The sequence below is a fragment of the Dama dama genome, chromosome 15 (genome assembly GCF_033118175.1).
Source record: "Dama dama isolate Ldn47 chromosome 15, ASM3311817v1, whole genome shotgun sequence".
In the NCBI taxonomy this organism is placed as follows: Eukaryota; Metazoa; Chordata; class Mammalia; order Artiodactyla; family Cervidae; genus Dama; species Dama dama.
The window spans coordinates 82,537,449-82,559,135 of NC_083695.1; the positions used below are offsets into that span (position 1 = coordinate 82,537,449).

Consider the following 21,687-nt stretch of genomic DNA (forward strand, 5'->3'; position numbering starts at 1 on the left):
CTGAAATGTCACCTCCTGGGAGAAACCTTCCTTTAAATAGTCAATCTAAAGTAGTCACATGATCACATTACACCATCTAGTTTAATTCTCTTCATACTATTGTGATTTCTGAAATCGTCCTTGTCTGTTTCTGTTTATAAAACCACAAATTCCATGAGCAGGGGTATTATGTGTCTTATGCACCACTTTTTTCTCAGAGCCTAGAGCGGTGTCAGCATATGAAGTGTTCAATAAAGGTGTATTGAGATATGGCTTGAATAAAGTTGTTCATTAAAACCATATTTATTAATTGAGGATTTCTTGGTTATCCAGTTTTTAAACTGGGTTCATTTATTGTTTATTTTCTTTCTTAGTTGAATTACCATATCCAAAATGGCAACCCACTCCAGTACTCTTGCCTAGAAAATTCCATGGATAGAGGAGCATGGTGGGCTACAGTCCATGGGGTCGCAGAGTCGGACACGACTGAGTGACTTCACTTTCTTTCTTTCTAATTTTCTTACTCTTTCTGAGCCTCTGTTTACTCAGTTGAAAGCGGTAGTAATAATGTTTTCTAATTTCAGAACCCATCTATGTGGAACAACCAATAAAAGCATGGAAGAGAAAGTGGAAGAAAGTAATGATCCCGTATGCCATCATGAGAAATGTTTGTGAGTCTCTCCGTGGTCACTTACAGCCTTCTATTATCAAGCTGTTGATTGGCAGGTAATGATTATGAATGCTTACTTTCTATCAGCTGCTAGAATAGGAAGTGAAAATTGTAAGTTACTTGCAAGCTACAAATGTGTGTTAAAGCAGCTTAAAAGCATTATTTCTCCACGATAATAGAAAATTTTCAAATGTGTTTGCTTCCAACTATGATTTATTTGGTCTTTCTGGCCTGAAATGCAAAATTTAAACAATTCTGTTTTTAATTCAGCATCCCATTTAGAAAAATGAATGAGTGCCACCTGCTGGATTTCTCTGGTACAGGCTTGAATACGATCATGTCATGAAATTGGAGGAAGTTTGGAATAACAAATGCTTGCAAAAAAGTGACGCTTCTTCCTTTCCTCCCTCCCTCCCTTCTTTCCTTGTCTTCTTTCTTCCTTCCTTTTGTCTCCATTTCTGTAGATATAAATTTTAAATTTCTGTCTATATACATTTTCCAGTTCCATATATAATTTTTAATACTATGTATTTGATACTTATTTTCAAATTAGTTTCACATGTACCCTTGAGAAACTATAAAGTTTAAGGAACATAAAAGTGAAATTTCAGTTTTTACTTTTGCTAAACTGAGCCTTATTGGTTTAATCTCTCCAAGCTCTTTGCTAAGAGCCTTATTGGTTTAATCAGTACATTTTATTTTTGAATTTAAAAATATAAATAAAAGCCTTTCACCCTGAGACCACATGAAAAGTTGATGTTAACTTGTTGATTATTTAAATAACTTCCATGTGTGTTAATCTTGATTATTTAGTATTTTTCTTTAGTCTTCAAAGATTCACCATGAATTATTGGTCCATCAAATAAAGTGAAGGTATTCTATTTAGGATCTTTGGTAATTGACCTGTCAATCAGCTTTATCACCAGAGATGTGTTTCCTTTAAAGCTTTACTTTAAAATTCCTGTCTCCTCGTTATTTAACATATATGGAATTCATGATCTCAGAATTTTTGTTGTTTCATGAGTTAAGTTGCCAGAGTCCAGCCTCAGCAGGATCCAGGGGGTACCCTCAGGATGAACGGTGTCGGCGAGAGAGAGAGAGAAGACACGTGAGACCAGCCTTGATAGGGCCAAGTCTGCGAGGGAGAGAGAGAGAAAGAGAGAGAGAGAGAGAGAGAGTGACGGGGGCGGGGGGTGGCAGGGTCTGGCAAATCTTTATTTTTTACCGTAGCTTTTATACCCTAAATTAGTACATTTCTGAGGGGAAGATAGTTTAACATTACATCAGCTTGTCCTTCACAAAACCAGGGTGTTTTCTGCATACTTCTTTGTTTATGAGGGTCTTGTACATTATCTTCTGGCCTTGGGGCCTATTAACATTTTATGCAAGCCAGGTGAATGTAAACCTATTTTCTGTTTCTGTGGTGATCTTAACAGAAAAGTACAGTCTCATAGGGCAACAGTACAGCATGTCACAACATAGTAGAAGTATAACCTTGTTAACATAAAAGTTAATTCTTCTGCAGAAGTTGTCAGTTGAGTTTATCTAAGTTTACCCCACACAGACTCTGCGACTTTGGTGAGGCAGCCCCTGCTTAGCACTCCTGGCTGATAATTAACAACCGCCTCATTGGTACCACACTAGGGCTAAGCTCTTATTTTTCTAGATCTGTAACTGTATTAACAATGGTTTCCATAACACAACCTTAGCACATTGAGAGCAAAAACACAGCAAGCAAAACACAGCAAGCAAAACACAGCAAGCAAACATCTACCCAATAACCACCTATAGAATAATTTTTCTTATGTTTTCTAATAGGGCTTCTTCACTCCCTGAAGGGCTCTATGTCTATTAGGGCCTTTATATGATCAGGTTCCTTATGTTATTTTATGATTAGGGTATTATAAGCAATCATGCATATTAGTACCAAGGGCATAAATGCATTTGCTAAACAAACTAAAATACCAGCAAAGGAGTTTAAATGAAAACACTCCTTTCATCTTGGATAATCTCATAAAATACCACCACCCAGGAAACTTATTGATTAAAGTTCTAAATTGATTCTTATTTGGAAAGAGATCGGGGAAGGCCTTCTGCCTGTGTCACAGAAATTAGGGAGTAGTCTATTGAAGCAAGCATCAGAAAGACAGATATCATCTTTAAGGTGAGCGCCGGGGGCAGCTTTTCGGAATCCCTGAAAACCTGATCCGCCTTGCCTGTCAGGTTTTCTCCCTCATGACTTTGTCATGGGTGGGATCTCGTGTGCCAGCTCCGGCATTAAGTGATTGAGTATCTCCTAGTGCAGTGCTGTTGATGAAGGGAAATTGGGCGAAATATCTATTGACTCCAACAATATCTCAATAGTTGAATATTTGATAATACTTCATGTGTCAAATCCATCAGCAAATTCTGTTTGTACCTTCAAAATAGAGGCAGAGTCTGGAACTTCTCCTCTCCATAGCAGGACTACTGCCATGGTGCAGGCTCCCTGGTACTTCCTGTCTTTTCTTTTCTGCTTTGTCTCTCAACACTTACCTGATACATTTTACTTTTTTATGAACTCTGTCATATTCACTGCCTGTCATTTAGACTAGTATGTAGGCGATTTTTGTTTCTTGTTTGCTGCTGTCTCCCCAGTGCATTAAACAGTGCCTGACACATAGTATGTACTCACATATCTTATTTTGTAAACAAACGGATTTGCTTTATTTTCTTCTTTCTCAAAGTATTTTTAAAAAGTGTATTAGTAAGGATATATTATTGGTGCTTTTGTCAACTCTAAATTAAGATGTCCAAATAAATATAACCTTCTTATTATTCACATACACTCAGTACAACCAATTCCCATCTATCATTCATGGTAGCACCTTGATAGTGTTTAAAGGGAAATGGGGAATAGTCCCTAGTAGGGGAGCATTTTTAAAGGAATGGAGGAAGCATCTTGAAAGAACATCTGATGACAGACTGATGTAGTTAAAAAAGTAACGTGTACATACAGACCATTGGAAGTTCTTCTCAGGAAAGGATGTTTTGGTTAACTCCATCCTGCAAGGGAGAAGGCATGGCAACCCACTCCAGTACTCTTGCCTGGAAAATCCCATGGACGGAGGAGCCTGGTGGGCTGCAGTCCATAGGGTCGCAGAGTCGGACATGACTGAGTGACTTCACTTTCACTTTTCACTTTCATGCATTGGAGAAGGAAGTGGCAACCCACTCCAGTGTTCTTGCCTGGAGAATCCCAGGGACAGGGGAGCCTGGTGGGCTGCCGTCTATGGGGTCGCACAGAGTCGGACACGACTGAAGGACTTAGCAGCAGCAGCATTCTGCAAGTGTGGAAAGAAGCAGACTTGACCGAACCGAATGAGTATTATGCAGTGACAATGATGTGTTAAACGGGCTACATGTGATTGTTTAATTCAGTTCTATTTTCTGTTTTCATAAAACTTCATTAATTAGGTTTAACTGGAAATATAATTGGGCTTCCCTGAGAGCTCAGTTGGTAAAGAATCTGCCTGCAATGCAAGAGACTTCCTGGGTCAGGAAGATCCCCTGGAGAAGGGATAGGTTACCCACTCCAGTATGGAGTATATAATTATTTAAATGTATTTAAATGTAAATTATTTACATTACAGTATGGAAATGTAATTATTTAAAATAGTGAGAAATAGAGTCAGTTTTTGTTAACAAACAAGTGATGATTTTATTTTTACTTTGCACGCTCAGTTAAATGAGAGTCTGTTAGCTTGCTTCAGAGAGTAAGACTAACAATGAGTTTACATGTATTGACTGGTCAATCCTATTAGTTTCCTGTTGACCCTATACACGTTACCACAGGTTTAGTGGCTTAAAACAGCAACTGTTGTCTTACAGTTCTACAGATTAGGTGTGAATCTAAATGAACTAAATGAAAAGTGTTGTCAGGGCTGCACTTTGGCAGGAAGCTCAGCTGATCAGCAGACTTAATTCCATTTGCAACCTGAGTTCCTCTTTGCCCTGTAACTGAACATATTCATAGGTTTTGGAGATTAGGGTGTGGACATCTTTGGAGGGGGCATTAATGCACAGACCAATAAAATATTTGTCTTTTCCAGATGGGTTAAGCTGTCTTCTAAATTGGGCAACACATTTTGTGTTAGTTTTCCTAACACGTCCTTTTAAATTGAGTGAACAACTCAGTATTAGTTAATGACATTTTACTTTGTATGACTCTGTGACATATCTCTTGGCCTGACATAACATAAAAACGTGTAGCTGAGTAATTTTTTACCCCTTCCCAGGAAACAGGATCCTGTGGTCCTATAACAAAGATATTTATTTCATGGGCAGTTGTAAGCACATTTTTTTCCTACTTTTCCATCTCTTCCTCCTCCTAATTGTTAACATCTCTGCTTTTCCTTTCAGAGCTTCTGCCAAACAAGTTTTAAAAATATTTTTTTCTTTTATTTTTCACCTCTCCTCCTGTTGCCCACACTTTTTTATCTGTCTACTGGATTGCTTCCACTCTAGGGTGTTAAGTGAAGCTGTGTTCCTTTATTTTTTAGATTTTAAAACTTGATTACTCTCTAGCTGAATCTCCCTTTTCTGATAAATTCTTTATTTAGAAGTCTCCCTAGAGAACATAAAACTTCAGAATGACCTATATAAACTAAAGCAAAAATATACACCCTGAGAATATCCTTTGGGAAAACCACCTTGTTGGTTCAAATGCTTAGAATCTGTTTTTGTTTAAAAAAAAAAAAAAAACAGAAGATAGTGCAAAGTAATGTTAACAAGCTCTGTGTCTCTCTGAAGGCTTTTCTGTCCTGCTGACTCTTTTGGCAGAAACCCATCTCATAACATACCATTTATATTTACAATAATCATAAATGAACTGGTTCTTGTGCATGACTCATGAGCTATTAAATTATAAGCCTTCAGTTTAATGATATTTTGCTCTACCGAGTGCTGTATGGTCACACCCCTACACAGAATAGGATGTGGTTAACATCTGTAAAAACTTGAATTCAAGTGTGCTGCGTTACATTATAAAATCAGCTCGGTTTATTGCAAAAACAAAATTTATTTTATGTTCAAAATAAATGTTTTTATTTGCTTTTAACTCATGTTATATCAAAATGGTTATGTTGGGGCTTTAGAATAAGATAAGCCTACAGTTCTATTCTGGCTCGGCCCTTCCTGTGTGGCCTGGTTTCTTACCTCTTCTAGATATGTTTCCTAATTGGTATTAAAAGATTAAAATACATAGTGCCCATCTTAGCAGATTGTGTAAAGAATTGATGAGACACAGAGTATATAAAGGAACCACCATAATTCTGACATTGGATATTTGTTCAGTGAATTATAATTTTAATTGTTATTGGGCAGAAGATAATATGAAAAAGATGAGAATATCTTAGCATGGTATTAATGATTTTACTGTTGCTCTTTATATGCAAAGATAAACTATCTGGTTCATATTGTTTGGTTGCTGGCTTTGAGTCACCAGTATTTCATATATGTAGCTTGTATTACCGGAGAAGGCAATGGCACCCCATTCCAGTACTCTTGCCTGGAAAGTCCCGTGGACGGAGGAGCCTGGCAGGCTTCAGTCCATGGGGTCGCTGAGAGTCAGACACGACTGAGCAACTTCACTTTCACTTTTCACTTTCATGCATTGGAGAAGGAAATGGCAACCCACTCCGGTGTTCTTGCCTGGAGAATCCCAGGGACGGGGGAGTCTGGTGGGCTGCTGTCTATGGGGTCACACAGAGTCGGACACGACCGAAGCGACTTAGCAGCAGCAGCAGATTGTATTACAGACCTATGGCACACTGGCTTTGGGAGAGTTACAATCTCAACCTGTGAAACAGATTCTTCCCTATACAAACATAGTTGATTACTTTTGCCAAGTCTGAAACAAATAAAACTGACCAGCCTAGTGTAACTTTTGAGGATGGTTCAATTTGCTTTGACTATGTCCTATTTGTTTTATATTCTGAGATATAATCAGAGTCTGGGAACATGGTTCCCATGTTCACTGTGAAGTTAGCAGACTGAACACAAACCTTTACCTCTGTTTCTCTCCCAAACTCCACTGATATGATAGTAAAATGATTTTCTTTTTAAGTCCTAATGGATAAAGAGAAGATGATGTAGAGAGTTGATAGCAATATGATTTTGGAAGTTGGGAAACAGATGGATGAATGGGAAATGACTCAGAAAATTTGATCAAGTAGAGCCCAAACTGGCAAAAAGATGAAACCACCTTGACTTGTCCCAAAAGAATCCTCAGAACACTTGGGAATTGGCAGTACTGTGTACTTCTGGAAATGTAAGTGAAAGTGGGATTGAAAAAGGGATTGACTGAATATATGCTTAAGAAACACTGAGAAGCTCAATCCTATTTCCCATCCCAATTAGGGAACATCCCTTCCCAAACTCTGGCAGAATATTTAAACCTTATTTTCTGGAGACCGTAAAACAGAGGATCTTTGGACAGAGCACTCTAGGCGCTGTTGAGGACAGTATAGTTATTGGAAACAGAGGGATTTTTAAACCTTACATTTTGAAGATTGTAATCCCAATACTTTAACTCAGGTCTTGTTTTGGGCAATCCAGGCCAGCCAGTGTTCTCAATGTTCCTAGGACCTGCAGCGTTAGTATTATCTAGCAACTTGTTAGAAATGCAAATTCTAGGTCCCTATCCCAGACCTATGAATCAGAATCTCTATAGGCGGGGCCCAGTGATTTAACAAACAGACTTTTGAACTCTGTGGGAGAATGTGAGGGTGGGATATTTCAAAAGAACAGCATGTATACTATCTATGGTGAAACAGATCACCAGCCCAGGTGGGATGCATGAGACAAGTGCTCGGGCCTGGTGCACTAGGAAGACCCAGAGGAATCGGGTGGAGAGGGAGGTGGGAGGGGGGATCAGGATGGGGAATACGTGTAAATCTATGACTGATTCATATCAATGTATGACAAAACCCACTGAAATGTTGTGAAGTAATTAGCCTCCAACTAATAAAAAAAAAAAAAAAAATCCTCACAGCTGATTCTGTGGGCTTCCTAGGTGGCACAGTGGTAAGGATGTGCTATGCTGTGCTTAGTCGCTCGTCGTGGCCGACTCTTTGTGACACCATGGACTGCAGCCTGCCAGGCTCCTCTGTCCATGGGGATTCTCCAGGCAAGAATACTGGAGTGGGTTGCCATTTCCTCCTCCAGGGGATCTTCCCATCCCAGGGATCGAACCTGTATCTCCTGAATCTCCTGCATTGGCAGGTGGATTCTTAACCATTGGGCTTCCCTGGTGGCTCAGATGGTAAAGAATCCACCTGCATTGCGGGAGATCTGGGTTCAATCCCCTGGATCTGGGAAGATCCCCTGGAGGAGGGCAGGGCAACCCACTCCAGTATTCTTGCCTGGAGAATCCCCATGGACAAAGGAGCCTGGCAGGCTGCAGCCGGTGGGATCACAGAGAGTTGAGGTGACTGAGCACACACAAGCACTAGCTGATTCTGATGCACACTCACATTAGAACCATACTGCTCTAAGCAAAAGATTGGAACATTTTAATCTGAGGAATTTTACAAGCTCAAAAGGAAAGACTTAAGGAAAGAAATTTTTCAATGAAGCGGTTCAGCCAGATAATCCCAGAGTTAAACTCATGGTTGACAAGTACCACCTATGCATCTAGAGCTTCAATTAACCTTTTACAGTCTTGAATAGAGACAGTCCATATTCACACAACATGCCTTTCACATAAAAAAGACCTGTCGAAACAATTAGAGAAGAAAGCAGATTGCATTGATACCCTCAGAGAGATGAGAAGATATCTGCCATTATAGGATACGAATAAATGAAATTTAAAATGTGTTAGTAGAAATTTTCAAAAAGTAATGAAAGAGTTAAAAGACCTAAAGAAAGTTGAGGAAATCTTTCAGAAAGTACTGCAAAAAGACAACAAAAATGGGAAATATTAGAGAAGTTCACTTTGCTCAACATCTGAATAACAGAAGTTTAGAAGGGGCAGAAAAAAAACAGAAGAGAACATTTTCAAGAATTAAAGGATATGAGTTTTTAGATCAAAAGACTCTTAAAGGCCTAGTTGAATCAATGCAAAACCTGCTCCGAGTGACATCATTACAAAATTTCAGAATATAAAGTGAAAAATGAGTCATCTCTTAGGGATCAGGAGTCAGAATGCTTTGGATCTCTCAACAGCAATACTTAAAGAACAGTCCAATAATTGATTTAACAATTCGCAAGGGAGGTGATGAGAATTTCACAGATGGGGGAAGGTAAATTCCAGAATCATAACTGTGTACCACCCTGGAGAGCAGTCAATCCAGATGACAGCAGCCTCCAGAGACATGTTTCCCAGAAGAGTAAATTGCTGAAATACCTGATATATTGGAACTATTCAGAGAAATTTTAGATAATTGGGATAGAATTTTTGGTATAAATCAGTGATAACTACATAGAAAATAAGGCAAATTAAAAAGGCATAGAAATACCAGTAACTCCAAAGAAAACAAATAGTTGTGCAAGGAAAGAAAAGTAATACTAATCATAATACTAGACAGCTCAGCTGTGAATATTTTCATAACCATATGAGTGTAAACACTGAGTATTGATCTAACAAAGTATAACACAATGTTGGAAGCATAGAAGTGGTGTGAAATGTGGTTTTGATGGTGGCAGGTGTTCTGTGGGAAAGAAGACTGAATTCATATTCATCTTCCATAGTGGGAAACAGTCAATAATGTCAAAACTGAAAAAATAAGTAGCAGCATGAGCATGTCATGAGTGACATGAAGGCACATCCAAAATTAAACAGACAAAAGATCTGAATTCATTGTTTGTGAGTAGTGGTAATAGGATTAAAAGGGGAGCAGGGAAGGAGGTATTGATAGTCTCCATTAATACAAATAATCTGTGTAGAACTATATCTTGGAAAGTTTATTGACCACAACTCTAGACATGACATGCGATGCAGATCTTTATTTTAATATAAATAAACCATAAATCCAGTTGTGTGCTGATAAACTAGCCCTTGGGTGGGAGTTGGTTTGGGGAGATCTGACTTCTAATGTGTTGTAAAGACTTCTGCCATGGGTGATTTCGAGCTAACAATAGTTTTAACAGCTGGCTTGCAAAGTTCTTAAAATTTTAACAATTAGCCCTTGCGAGGCAGTGTAAATCAACTTACAAAGACTTCAATAAATCTACATGTGTTTTCTGAATAAGAAAATCCTCTCTGACCTGCATAAAAAGCTGTGTTGCTATGCAAAAAAAAAGCATTCTATGTTTTTCTTTGCTGTTTTTTTTTCCTTCAAATTTTAATCAACTTTTGAAATGTAATTCACATACAATAAAATGCACAGATTTTAAGTGGACAGTTTGATGAGTTTTGACAAAGGTTAACCGCTGTGTAACCACCACCAAAACTGAGGGATAAAACAATTTTATCACTCCTGAGAGTTTCCCATGTCTCCTGGCAGTCAGTTCTTACTCCCACCTCTCAGGTAACCACTGTTTTTCGTGTTTTTTAAAATATTTATTTATTTATTTGGCTGCACTGGGTCTTAGCTGTGACATGTGGATCTAGTTCCCTAACCAGGGATTGAACCCAGGCCTCCTGCATTGGGAGTGTGGAGTTGTAGCCACTGGACCACCAAGGAAGTCCCCGTAACCACTGTTTTGATTGCTATTAATTTTTTTTACTATAGATTAGTTTTTTCTGTACTTGAACTTTGTGTAATGAATTATACAACGTAATGGCAACCCATTCCAGTATTCTTGCCTGGAAAATCCCATGGACGGAGGAGCCTGGTAGGCTGCAGTCCATGGGGTCGCTGAGAGGCAGACACGACTGAACGACTTCACTTTCACTTTTTGCTCTCACACATTGGAGAAGGAAATGGCAACCCACTCCAGTGTTCTTGCCTGGAGAATCCCAGGGACGGGGGAGCCTGGTGGGCTGCCGTCTATGGGGTCGCACAGAGTCGGACACGACTGAAGTGACTTAGCAGCAGCAGCATGCACTTAAATCTGGCTTCATACAGTGTCTATTAGATTCACCTGTGTTGTTTCATATACCAACATTTCAGTCATTCAGTTTACCAAGTATTTCATTATATGTATACACCTCAGTGTTTATGATTTTATGCTGGATACTGTGGGTGATAACACTGTGACGAATTTTGATTATGACATCCTCCTTTAAAGAGTGTTTCACTTTTATCCCAGCATTTATTAGATTACTCAGAAAGTCTTTTGATCCTGTTAGTCTTGTTTTTATTGTTTGGGCAGCTCTGTTATCATTAGGAACTTAGTTTTAGGGTGGGGCCCTTACTCTAGGGTGTGCCCTCTATACTGTGTGGCTTTCCTGATGTCTTAACCCCACCCCTACTTCTTACCCTGCACCCCCTACTCAGGCCTCTTTACTCCCACTTTGTTGGGTAACAGCCTCCTCTTTAGTACCCTGCCCCCCAAATTAGAGGCCACTTCCGCTGCCTGGAACTTGGGTGGGTCTGTGCCTTCTCCCTCAGGAAGACTGCCTATCTCACCTATCTTGCTAGAGGCTTACCTTTCTGTGCCACAGAAGCAAAATTGCCCCAGGCATACCACTGCTTGTCATTCCTATCCCAAAGACTGTGATTCTGATCTCCCTGTTCTCGGTGCCTGAAAAAGTTGTCTCATATATTTTGTCCCATTTTCTCCTTGTTTTCAGTGGGATTGCAAGTCCAGGGAGAGTCCCTTGGACTGCAAGGAGATCAAACCAGTCAGTCCTAAAGGAAATCAACCCTGACTATTCACTGGAAGGACTGAAGCTGAAGCTCCAATAGTTTGGCCACCTGATGCAAAGAGCCGACTCACTAGAAAATATCCTGATGCTGGGAAAGATTGAAGGCAAAAGGAGAAGGGGATGGCAGAGGATGAGATGGTTAGATAGCATCACTGACTCAATAGACATAAATTTGAGCAAACTCTGGGAGACAGTGAAGGACAGTGGAGACTGTCATGCTATAGTCCATAGGGTTCCAAAGAGTTGAACATGAGTTATCGACTGAACAGTAACAATAATTCTGTCATGACTAGAAGCAGAGATATATAGAGGAATTTGACTTTTTAAGTTATAACTTGGATAAAACTAAAAACTGAGCAAACACAACTGGCTTCTTTTCATTCCCTGTTTTGAGAAGAATCTTCTGGAGCTTCTGAGCTCCTAGTGGGAGAGATGGTGCCTCATCCATTGTTGCCATTGTTCGTATTCCAAGGCGGAACACTAAACCCAGCACTGTCAACTGTCACTGCCCATTACATAAGTGAGTAATGAACAAATCACTCAGTGACTAAGTGAGCTATGCATGCTATGCTAAAAACCTTGAAAAATATTAGAACACAATATATTTGTCCTTTGAACTCCTCTCCACCACTCCATAGGATAAATGAAGATAAGGGGCTGGTTAGTTTAGCTGGAGGCTAGGTGTAACTGATGATAGGTGGTGAGGGAGTTAGTCTAAGGATCATTTACTTGTTAGAACAGGAATGAAGATGGAAGGTTTTTCTTTTTCTTTTTTTTTAAGTTTTTGTTAATACAGCAGTTGCCAGCTATGGCCCTGAAATTCTTGTTTGTATTTGGCCTCTGTAGCAACACCTCAGAATTTGTCTCTTATCAAAGAATGATGAGTATGTCAAATGAATCTTCTTGGAGGAGGATGCCACCAGTGTAATTTCATACCTGTGCTCCTGGAGGAAGGTGGATGTGGTTAAGACCTTGTGCTCTGGCAAAACTACAGAGGCACCCCACAGGTAGCCTGGAAAAGTCACAATGTCCCTTTGGAGGTAAAGGCAAACCACAGCTGAGACTCTGTAGAAGTAGGCACTGAATAGAACATGTTAGCCAAATCTATAAGAGCAAAATACTTATAGCTGTTGACAAAAGTCAGTAAGTTTAATAATATTGAGTATTGATATGGTGTCCTAATGGATAGGACACCAGTGTTAAATGTTATTGGCTCTGAAGTGGTGTTAGTGGTAAAGAACCAGCCTGCCAATGCAGGAGACAAGAGGCACAGGTTCGACCCTTGGGTTGAGACGATCCCCTGGAGGAAGGCATGGCAGTGCACCCCAGTATTCTTGCCTGGAGAATTCCACGGACAGAGGAGACTGGCAGGCTATAGTCCATAGGGTTGCAAAGAGTCAGACACGACTGAGGTGATTTAACATGCTCACGCACGTCAAGTATTCTAGTAATCCACCTTGCAATGCCCTTTTATTTTTTTTTCAAGGTTTAATACCAAGTGAATTTGGTCTATTAAATGGAGAAGTTGTGAGAATGGTCACCCCTTCATTAATTAGGTTATATGTAATACATTTTTATCCTTGAAGGCTTTGTTTTAATTTGCATTGGGCCTTATTAACTATTTTAACTAGGAGTCCATAAGGTCTCACTTATCAAGCTACTTTATAAGTGAAAACTTCAGTTTTCATTTGTTATTCACTGTGTTGGAGCATTTATATCCAATATGGGATATTTTAGGGCAGTAGGTACTATGACTATGGGAAATTTAGGCAAGGCTACAGTTGAAGTGAGACATATCTATTTTTTAAATTTTACATTTAGATACCTTTTACAAGCATATTGTTTAAATTTAGTGGAATCTTCAGGTATAACTAAAATTTGAGTGCTAGTATTGATTAAGTCTGTGAACCTCTGTCAGTGCATTTTAGCAACTGCTAAAGTTAATAATTTATGAGTTTGAGCAAGCTCCGGGAGTTGGTGATGGACAGGGAAGTCTGGCATACTTAGTACATGGGGTCACAAAGAGTCAGACACTACTGAGCAACTGTACTGAAAGTTAATTTAGAACCAGGGTTTGAGTTACAAAAGCCAATTGATGGCCTTTTTCATATATTGGTTATATAAATTCTGTAGTATATAAATTTTGGATTTCCAATTTTAAAAAAGAGATGGGTGTGCTATAAATAAGACTGTCAAAGACAGACTGTGTTTGAATTATGTTAAGAAACAGAAATGAAGGTTTTGTGTGTATGGAAAAGTTGCAACATTGAAATTGCACAAGATGAGCTCAGAAGATATGATTTCAATACGTGTGTAACTTGATAATGCAGAAGAAACAGTGAAATCATGCCCTCATGAATTGGCAGTGCCCTAGTCATAACGCATGTTGTTTGAATATGACACAAGTTATGCAGATCTTTCGGTTATAAATTAGGAATTGTTCCCTGGTGCTTGTCAAGAAGAAGTGACATCATAATGGTTGGTGTAAGGGCTGATCCTAATAGCTTAATATAGATATATTGAATAAGTTCTGTAACCTTGCCTTGAATCTTTCTGTTCAGAACATGAACAAAATGCATAGCCTTCTTTGAACAAAACTGAACAAATCATTTCTTTGTAGCATACAATGATTCTTATGTATGACAGTTTGAGGGATGAGGAAAGAACCTTAAGACAGGTGCTTTAAGAGCATCAAAAATCTTGCATCTGTGGGGTGCTGAGAACAGAAACGTAAGTTGTCCAAAACTTAACTTTCTTTTTTGCTTAGGCTGTTTATTTCTTTGACCTACAGTCTTGTCTCAAGTTTTCTGCCCAATAACCTGGTATACTTTTTTTTTTTTTTTTAAGGCAGATAAAGGCTTGTCTTTTATTGAATGAGTGATCTATGCAATTGCCGAGGCCACTATGTACAGAGAAGAGGGGGAGAACTTTATTTCTTGGTCTCTTCCTCCTTGGACAAAGTCTTGATGATTTCCTCCTTCTTGGCCTGGAGCCGCTCTTCCCGGCGCTTTCGGGCTTCCTTGGTCTTAGACCTGCGGGCCTCAGCCTGGTCCGCTAGAAGCTTCTTGCGAGCCTTGTCTGCCTTCAGCTTGTGGATATGTTCCATGAGAATCCGCTTGTTTTTGAACACGTTACCCTTCACCTTCAGGTACAGGCTGTGATACATGTGGCGGTCAATCTTCTTAGATTCACGGTATCGTCTGAGCAGCCGGCGCAGAATTCTCATCCTCCTCATCCAGGTTACCTTCTCGGGCATTCGAGCATTGGCAGTACCCTTTCGCTTACCTATACCCATATGCCTGCCCTTCCGGCGAGCCAAGGTGTTTTTCCGGCATCGAGCCCGGGAATGGACAGTCACAGGCTTCCGGATGATCAGCCCATCTTTGATCAGCTTCCGGATCTGCTGGCGGGAGTTGGCATTGGCGATTTCATTAGTCTCATTGGGGTCCAACCAGACCTTCTTTTTGCCACAGCGAAGGATGCTGGAGGCAAGCCTCTTCTGAAGCCTGAGCATACTCATGGCCGCGGCCGCAGCGGCGAAAGGAAAGCCTGGTATACTTTTTAATAGGTATTTATTGAGCACTGAATAAGCTGGGACACTTTGCTTACAAAAGATCAGATATTCAACTCAAACTAGCTTAAAAAAACAAAACAGGAGTGTGTTGTCTGAGGAGATGGATAAAATGGCCTGGGGAAAGTCAGCAGACTTAGAAGGCCTATGACAGTCTCTGGAAGAACTACCAAAATTTAAGAGTCAAAGAGAGGAGGAGTCAGCAAAGAACAACAGGAATTGCCCTAAGCGATAGGAGTGAAAAACAGGGGAGTTTGAGGGGCAAACATTGAGGAAGACTTTCAAGAATAGAGCTTTCAAGAAGAAAGAAAGGGGCAACTATTTCAACTTCTATCAAGAAAAGTAAGGATTAGAAATTATCCATACCATCCATCGCCTAACTCTTTTCATTCTTTCATTCATCTGTCAAATGTTTATTAAACATCAACAGTTGTGTCAGGCTCAGTGCTGGGTACAAAGAATACAAGACTAGTAAAAACTTGTTGTTCAGTCACTCAGTTGTGTCCGACTCTTTGTGACCCCATGGACTATAACACACCAAGCTTCCCTGTCCTTCACTATCTTCTGGAGTTTGCTCAAACTCCTGTCCCTTGAGTCGATTTTGCCATCTGACCATCTCATCCTCTGCCACTCCCTTCTCCTCCTGCCCTCAATCTTTCCGAGCATCAGGGTCTTCTCCAGGGAGTCAGCTCTTCCCATCAGGTGGCCAAAGAATTGGAGCTTCAACTTCAGCATCAGTCCTTCCAATGAATATTCAGGGTTGATTTCCTTTAGGATTGGTAAAAACTTTTAGGAAGTGGTTAATAGATACTTGTTGAATAAATGAGTAATTGAGCTGTTTTTGTTAAAAATTCAGATGAGGCTGCTTGAAGATAGGATAAAATATGTAAAGATACACATCATTGTATGACTAATATTCACCCAAGTTTCTGCCTCTCCCAGTGGCTGAACAGTTTCAGTGACAGAAAACTGTTTGGGCTTAATTAATCTGGGCCAAAGAAAGGTGTCGTTGGTAGACAGAAGACTTACTAGGAGAGTATACAGGAGCAGTTAGTGTCTCTCTCTTAAAAGATCTGTTTGCAAGCGTAGTCAGCTCTCAGATCTCACACTGTCTTAATTCCTCATGGGAGCCCTACCACTTTTTCATCTAGGTTCACACAGAACCTGTGATTCTTTTAAAAAAATTTCCTATCTTATCTAATAGCACCTGCAGAATTCTTTGTATCACTGAATCAAACCAAGTAAGATAGTTAACCAGCTTCTTTTCCTGTGGCAGAAGGTGCACAACGAATACAGTGAATACCATCAACATTCTTCATTTCTTGTCTGGGCTACATTATTTCTCATCCCAGGAGCATGAGACAGCGACTACAAGGCCAACCAACATACATTACACCTGTGTTTCGTTGTCTAAGGACATTTTGTTCTCAAGGATGAGTCTTCAGAATTTAAATTATTTTCTGATGCTTGTCATGAAAGATGGTATAAATGTCTTAGTGTGAGTTGGATTGAATTAATTAAAATTCAATTTCCTGGAGATTTAAATTTAGCTGAATTTGTTATTGAATTTAAATTTAGCTGGTTTGTTAGCAGGATATGGCAATAAGAAAGCAGTGTTCTCCATGACTGGTGGGGGAGAGGAGTCTCACCAAAGTCAGAAGTGTATAGAAAATGAAGCATTAGCTTCCTGAAGGACTTCAGAGTAGTACAGATTCATTGTGTTAGCCATTGCCAGGATAGGATTAATAATAACAGTTCATGCATTGAATGCTTATTGTACACTGGGTATTATGCCAGAATCTTTATAAACATCTATCTAATTCTAATAGTTTGAAGTATCAATAACAGAAAGAAATGACTGCAAGGAGATATGATAAACTTCCTGAAGTGATGAAATTATTTTATTCCTCGGTTTGGGTGATGGTTACATGGGTGTTTACCTTTATAAGAAGTCATCAGACCACTCCCTTAAAATCTATGCATTTTGTTGTATGTGAATTATGTCTCAAAAATGACTTAACAAAAAACATCGAACACACAAATACATACGCACACCCAAAACTTGGAAAATATATTTGCAACAGGTGATAAGTGAAGGGTTAACATGAATAATGTAGAGGGAACTTCAAAAAGTTCCAAAAAGATAGCATTAGAAAAATGGGCAAGGGATATCAACAATAAATAGATACAAAGGTTAATATTTATATGAAAAGTTGTTCATTTATAATTAAAGACGCAAATAAAAACAAGATGCAATATTTCCTGTAAACTGGAAAAAATTAAACAAAAAGGTATGCCAGTATTGGTGAAATTAGAGGGAGAGGGCATGAATATTTTTGGAAAATCTTTATCATTCTTTAAATTTTATAATTTAGCAGGTACTACAGGGGACCAATATGGGTTGTGTGAATGTTTGTGAACAAGAATAAAGCATTATTTGTAGTTTTAAAAAATTTGGAATTGTCCTAAATATAGAATCAAAGGAATATTATGCAACTTTAAAAATTGAGGCATATCTGTATTATCTGTTTTGGAAGATATCGGTGATATATTGCTAAGTGAAAAAAAAAAGCAGTTTAGAAGATATAGTACAATAACATTTTAAAACCTGTAATTAGGAACTTGCATGTGTGTGTTGATACTATAAATAAGAAAAAACAAAAAAATTCAAAAGTTGATCCTTTGATAGATTAATAAAATTGATATACTTCAACAAGCCTGATAAAGAAAGAGAGGAAACAGAAATTACCAATGTCTGGAATGGCATTGGTTCAATGAACTATTTGGTACCATGAATGAATGAGCTGCTGTTACATACCACAATACAGGTGAGTTTCACAGGCATTGTATGAAGCCAGATTCAAATAAGTACGTACTGTATAATTGATTTATATAAACTTTAAGTCTAGGCAAAACTAATCTAAAAAAAAATAATGATAATAATGAACACAGTGCTTACCTGAGGCAGAGGCAGGTGTGGGAGTAAGAAACATACAAAAACCTCAGCAGGTGGGATGTTTTGAGAGAACAGCATCGAAACATGTATATTATCAAGGGTGAAACAGACCACCAGCCCAGGTTGGATGCATGAGACAAGTGCTCGGGGCTGATGCACTGGGAAGACCCAGAGGGATCGGGTGGAGAGGGAGGTGGGAGGGGGGATTGGGATGGGGAATACATGTAAATCCATGGCTGATTCATGTCAATGTATGGCAAAAACCACTACAGTATTGTAAAGTAATTAGCCTCCAACTAATAAAAATAAATGGGAAAAAAAATAAATAAAAGCATCTGATCTAGTGGGTCCCCAGTGGGGGGGGAAAAAAAAAAAAAAAACCTTGGCAACATGGAAGCAAACAACCCGATTAAAAATGAACCAAAAATGAACTTGACAGACACCTTGCCAAAGAAGATATTCAGATAGCAAGTGGACATAAGAACGATGCTCCACATTGTAGGGGAGTTAATGTTCAGTGGGTACACTTTCAGTCTGGGTTCTGAAGAAGTTCTGGAGATGGATGGTAGTCATGGCTGCACCACAATATGAGTGTACTTAATGCCGTTGAACTGTACTTTAAAATGGTTAAAACAATAGATTTTATGTTACCTATAATTCACCACAGTTTTGTAAAAAACTCATTGAAATGAACACTTAAGATACATGTATTTTATGGGATACTAACTATACCTCAATTTAAAATATTTTTAAAAAGGAGAAAATGCTGAATAAACAAAGCAAAGGAAAACCAATGCCAAGGCTTTAATGCTCCCTGAGTAATTCAGCTACACAGAATATTCAGTTAAGTCTGAGAAATGCTTTAATGATTCTGTTATTATTTGGTTCCCTGGGGGAAACATCTTCCAGTGGGCCATTTCAGAGTTGGATTCCTCAGCACCCATGGCAGGAGACAACCCTGGTAATTCCACAGTTTTTTGCAAAGATCTACTTGTTAAGAAAAAAAGGTGGAGCAGCCTTAATGATTACCTGTGAATTCTCAGTTTGCTTAGAGACAGCTGACATCGAGCAAGACACCATCTTTGTGTTTTCATTGGACAGACTTTGATTTTTAATATAGGACAAGTGATATTGGAGTGATGAGAAACCCAGGGAGTCTTAATGGTAATTTTCTTCAAAGTGACAATCGTTGTTATCTGCATCATCCATAAATTGCTGGAGGCAAACATGAGGACAGTTCAGATAATCCCTTAGTTCACAGACTTCCCAATATCAACATAGACAAACTGATTCACTTATTCTAACTCTGAATCAGAAACGGTCCGACCTAGTGATCTGTCATTTGCGAGTAACAATACAACTATGATTGTGTCACGAAAGTATTTTGTTGCTGGTGGCTAAGAGCCAAAGATAATTATCTTGTTTTTACTACCTTTGAGTTGCACTCCTTTGAAGGGTATTGTAGAAATTGGGGGAGTGTGGATTATACTGATTTATCTGTGTATCTCTGTCTCTCAGTTGTTTTTGTACTGTTGTGGTGTTTTTTCCCCCCCTGTAAGTCTGCAATGCTTGGTTCTCTTGCCTCTTCCTGGCCTCCTTTCTGTTTGGAGAATAAAATCACTGGATGCTGTCCTGGCTATTAGGGGACTTATTCCCGAACCTGGACCTTCTCTTCTGCATACCTCCTCTCTGCCCAGACTCTGACACCCGACTGTGTGTGAGTAAGACTGGCATTCGCCTTGCTCTTCCTGTCAGGAAGTCCAGGTCCAGTTTATCCAACCACCCATTTCCTACTCCCACTCGGCTTAACTATTTACACTAAGACTCTTAGAATGGCTTCTCTCTGTCCACTAGTTCAAATCATATGCTGCCTCCTTGTAGCCCAGAAAGCAACTTGTGATCAACATAAATTATATAGACATAATTAGACATAATTCTAGAACTTCTTAGCTCTGAAGTTGGATCAAGGGCTTCCTTTATTTGGTTCCATTTTGAAGATGACATTGTCCTTTAAGAAGAGTATTTGCTCCCTCAGCGCCGTCTGATTTCCTAACGTGAAGCAGAGCGATTGCAGCTTGTGTTTGTAATGTTCTGGCACAAATTCAAGACTCAGCACCTGCTTGATATTCCAGAAAGCATCTCTATGCCGGTGAATTTAATATCAGGGAACAACATTTTTCCAGTGAGCTATAAAACAATTCAGCAATAGTTCACATTTATTGAACAAAAATACAGTAAAAAATGAGTAGCTTGAAAGCCCTAAATATAGGTGCTTAAGTTCTTATTTGATGGATCACTGGTGGTCTGTCAACATGTTCCTGTAGTTCTATGTTTGGGACCTTTCTGAAGGGACTTGGTGTAGTCTACTGGGGTGGTCCCACTAGTTTGAGGCCCTCTTTTTTCATTAACTTAAGTGATGTTCAGCTTTGACGCCTTTAGAACAAGAGATGCATATTTTAGTTTTCAAATAAACTGGTGTAATATCTGAATCCAGGTGGATTATACAGGTTTCTTTTTATAAGCTCCCAGTTCCCTGGATTATGTTTTAGGAATTTGTGAATCCCTTCTTTCCCAGACACTTTAGTAAGCTGTCCCCGTGCCTGAGTGGCTTTTGCCTTTCTTTGCACTCTTTTTAGCTCCACCAGACACTGCACTTATCTGTGCAACAGACCATGTGGGGAAGTCGTCACTGTTGATTGACTTCCAAGACCTGCAGTCGACATTGCCAAGTCATGGCGATTTCAAGGGCTGTTAGTAATATTTCCCTGCCTTGAGGTCTATGCCCTAGTGTAGATGCCCTGAGTAAAAGCCTTTTATAGTTGAGATCATAAATATTCATATCCAGTCATGAAATTTATTATACTATTGCTAAAGTCTTCATGCTAATGACAGGTTCACTGAAAGTGGCACTTCCTGAGAAAACATACATACTGTATCCTTGAATTTGTAAATTAAGTTTTAGATACCACAGAGCCAAAAGCCATACTGGGCTTGTCTCCTGGTATTCTGATGCATGCACTTCATGTGTTCTGCTGATTCTGTGGTCAGCAGCTTTCTCCTTGTGTAATATGGACAACATTAGGATTAGTATTAAGATATTAGTATTAGGACAACATTAGTATTAGGATATGTTTCTTTAGTTATTGTGATGCTTGGTTATGTGGTCTCACCAGCTGGGGAATTTACTCAGGCTGAGTTCAGTCAGAAAGTATTTGAAGTGGATTTTTTTGTTAACTCCATGTTAGATTTTTGTCCTTTGTTAGCTAAGAAATGCAAAAAAAAAAAAAAAAAAAAAAAAACCAAACCCTGAAATATTGAAAAAGATGTATGGACCTTTAACCTAAGCAACTTAGTTCTTGGTTCCATTTGTAAAGAGGTAACCCTGGTGTCTCAGACAGTAAAGAATCTGCCTGCAATGCGAGAGACCCAGGTTTGATCCATGGGTCAAGATGATCCCATGGAGAAGGAAGTCGCAATCCACTCCAGTGTTCTTGCTTGGGAAATTCCATGGACAGAGGAGCCTGGTGGGCTACAGTCCACAGGGTCATGGAATCAGACACGACTGAGGAACGAACAGCACAGCTTTTGAGAAATGCCTGATGTTAGGCTCTGATGATCAGTACCACTACTATAAGAGAAGTGGTAGTGATGGAGAACCTTATTAAAATACGTGAACAGATTTCATAAACTGCTCAGAGATATCTGGGGTTTTTTTGTGT

At 39.2% G+C, this 21,687-nt stretch overlaps 1 protein-coding gene across 1 annotated transcript; it reads right to left on the reverse strand.

The window, feature by feature from the left end:
• Positions 1 to 14,293: 14,293 nt before the first annotated feature.
• Positions 14,294 to 14,989, reverse strand: LOC133070457 (large ribosomal subunit protein eL19-like). Its single transcript, XM_061162738.1, has one exon. It carries the CDS (start codon positions 14,959 to 14,961, stop codon positions 14,371 to 14,373), a length of 591 nt encoding a protein of 196 aa, XP_061018721.1. The 5' UTR covers positions 14,962 to 14,989; the 3' UTR covers positions 14,294 to 14,370.
• Positions 14,990 to 21,687: the final 6,698 nt, after the last annotated feature.